The sequence below is a fragment of the Solanum tuberosum genome, unplaced genomic scaffold, assembly GCF_000226075.1.
Source record: "Solanum tuberosum cultivar DM 1-3 516 R44 unplaced genomic scaffold, SolTub_3.0 scf00379, whole genome shotgun sequence".
In the NCBI taxonomy this organism is placed as follows: domain Eukaryota; kingdom Viridiplantae; phylum Streptophyta; class Magnoliopsida; order Solanales; family Solanaceae; genus Solanum; species Solanum tuberosum.
Genome location: NW_006239309.1, coordinates 4,885 through 7,071, shown reverse-complemented (window position 1 = coordinate 7,071; position 2,187 = coordinate 4,885). Strand labels below are relative to the sequence as shown.

General features: G+C 37.3%; 1 protein-coding gene across 1 annotated transcript in view; it reads left to right on the top strand.

Moving 5' to 3' along the window:
- LOC107057718 (probable disease resistance protein At4g27220) overlaps positions 1-1,917 on the top strand; it is a 6,711-nt gene extending 4,794 nt beyond the window's left edge. The window contains exon 4 of the mRNA XM_015302881.1: positions 4-1,917. Coding sequence (XP_015158367.1) covers positions 4-1,878 — 1,875 coding nt within the window. The 3' untranslated portion in view covers positions 1,879-1,917. The remainder of the gene's footprint in view (positions 1-3) is intronic.
- The last annotated feature ends 270 nt before the right edge of the window (positions 1,918-2,187 follow it).

Sequence of the window (2,187 nt, the reverse complement as noted above, 5' to 3'; positions counted from 1 at the left end):
CAGGGTGAGATTGCAGAAGGACTCGGGCTGAAATTAGAAGGGGATAATTTGTGGAGTCGTGGAGATCGGCTGCGTACAAGGTTAATGGATCAGAACAGCCACACCCTTGTAATCTTGGATGATGTTTGGGAGGCTCTTCGTGATATAGAGAAACTTGGAATTCCCAGTGGTAGCAACCGCAATCATCGGTGCAAAGTGACATTCACAACGCGTTTCCGATCTGTTTGTGAAGCAATGGGAGCTCAGAAGATCATGGAAGTTGGAATGTTATCTGAAGAGGAAGCATGGTTCCTTTTCAGGCAGAAAGTCGGTGATTTTGTCGATGATTCATCTCTTCAAGGCATAGCAAAAGAGGTTGCCAATGAATGCAAGGGGCTGCCGCTTGCAATTATTACAGTTGCAGGAGCACTAAAAAAGCATAAAAACAAGCGTTCGTGGGACTGTGCCCTTGAAGAATTACGTGGTGCAGTAACAGTAAGTATCCCTGAAGTGCCCAAAGAGTTGTATAAACCTCTGAGGCTAAGCTATGATTACTTGGGAAGTAATGAAGCCAAATACCTCTTTTTGCTTTGTTCCTTGTTCGAGGAAGATAGTGATATTTGGATTGAAGAATTGCTTAATTATGGAATGGGGCTTCACATCTTTCCAGGAATAAAAAATTTAGAACAAGCAAGAGATAAGGTGTATTCTCTGTTAGAAACATTGGAAGATGGTTTTTTGTTATCCCAAGGTTCAAACAAAAACTATGTCAAAATGCATGATGTGGTCCGTGATGTGGCTAAATATATTGCGACCGAGAGAGAGCATATATTTATGGTAAGTCATGATGTGAACTCAGAAGAGTTCCCAAGAAAAGACTCTTACGAGCAATGTAGTCACATGTCAATTGTTGCAAATAAATTTGAGGAGCTTCCTAGCCCAATAATTTGCCCAAAACTGAAGCTATTAATGTTGAAACTCCGGTTTGAAGATCCATTCAAATTACAGGATGATTTTTTTGATGAAATGAGTAACCTCAATGTCTTGAGCCTGAGTGGATATGATGAGGACTCCATTCTGTCTTTTCCAGCATCCATTAGGAGGTTGTCAAGTCTGAGGACGCTGTGTCTGAGTAATTTAAGGTTGGATGACATATCCTTTATTGGGGAACTTGTCGAATTAGAAATTGTCAGCATAAGAGATTGTAAGTTAGATGAGCTGCCAGAGGAGATAGGAAAATTGACCAAGCTAATTAGGTTAGAGTGTTGGAATGGGTATAGAAAACTTAAAAGGATTTCAGGAGGGGTGTTATCAAAATTACTAGCTCAATTGGAGGAACTACATATTCTGGAAGTAGAAGATTTGAGTGATGTGATGTACAGTAACCTTGGCCTTCCCTCCAAGTTGACACGGTACACTCTTGAAATGTGTTATTGGAATTCAAGATTTGATGAATACGACAAGATTATTGCTTTAAAGGTCACGGAGACCAGACCATTGGGTGATTGGATCTGCCACCTGTTGAAGGAAGGCGAACTCATACATTCAACCGGGGAAGGCTCTAATAATGTGTTAACTGAGTTGCAGCTGAATGAATTTCAGAACGTGAAATGTCTCCACCTCTCTGAATGTGATTTAATGACACATTTATTGAAGAGGACACATGAAGTAATCAAGTTCCCCAATTTATATGAGTTGGAGCTTGAAAATCTGAAATGTCTGACTCACATTTGCAGTGACAATGTTGAGCGCATTGAGTTCCCTCTGTTACAAACAATGTTCTTGTATGAACTACCTGAGTTCCAGAATTTCAGGCCTACAGCCAACAACTCAAATCCTCTTTTTGATGAAAAGGTTTGCTTCTTATCACAAAAATGTTACCTTTTACTTGAGCATTAAAGATATTTACTTAAACAAAGTCTATTGCTTAGATATATCCTTTTTATCTAACAAGTGAAAAAATAATTTTAATTTTTTTTTTAATTTGTTATTTAAAAAATCCATATAAGGCTATATTTGATGTGACTTTTTTTATTCAACGGTTAATTTAAGTTTTATTCCCTTATAGATCTATTAACTTATCATTATTTGAGTTTCATATTCTTACTTCATTTTTTTAGTGTGAAAATAAATAGATATAGAAAAGAAGAAAAAGTATGAACAAATTTTGGCAGCTATAATGTAATTTATTTTTTGAAAAAAGGTCGA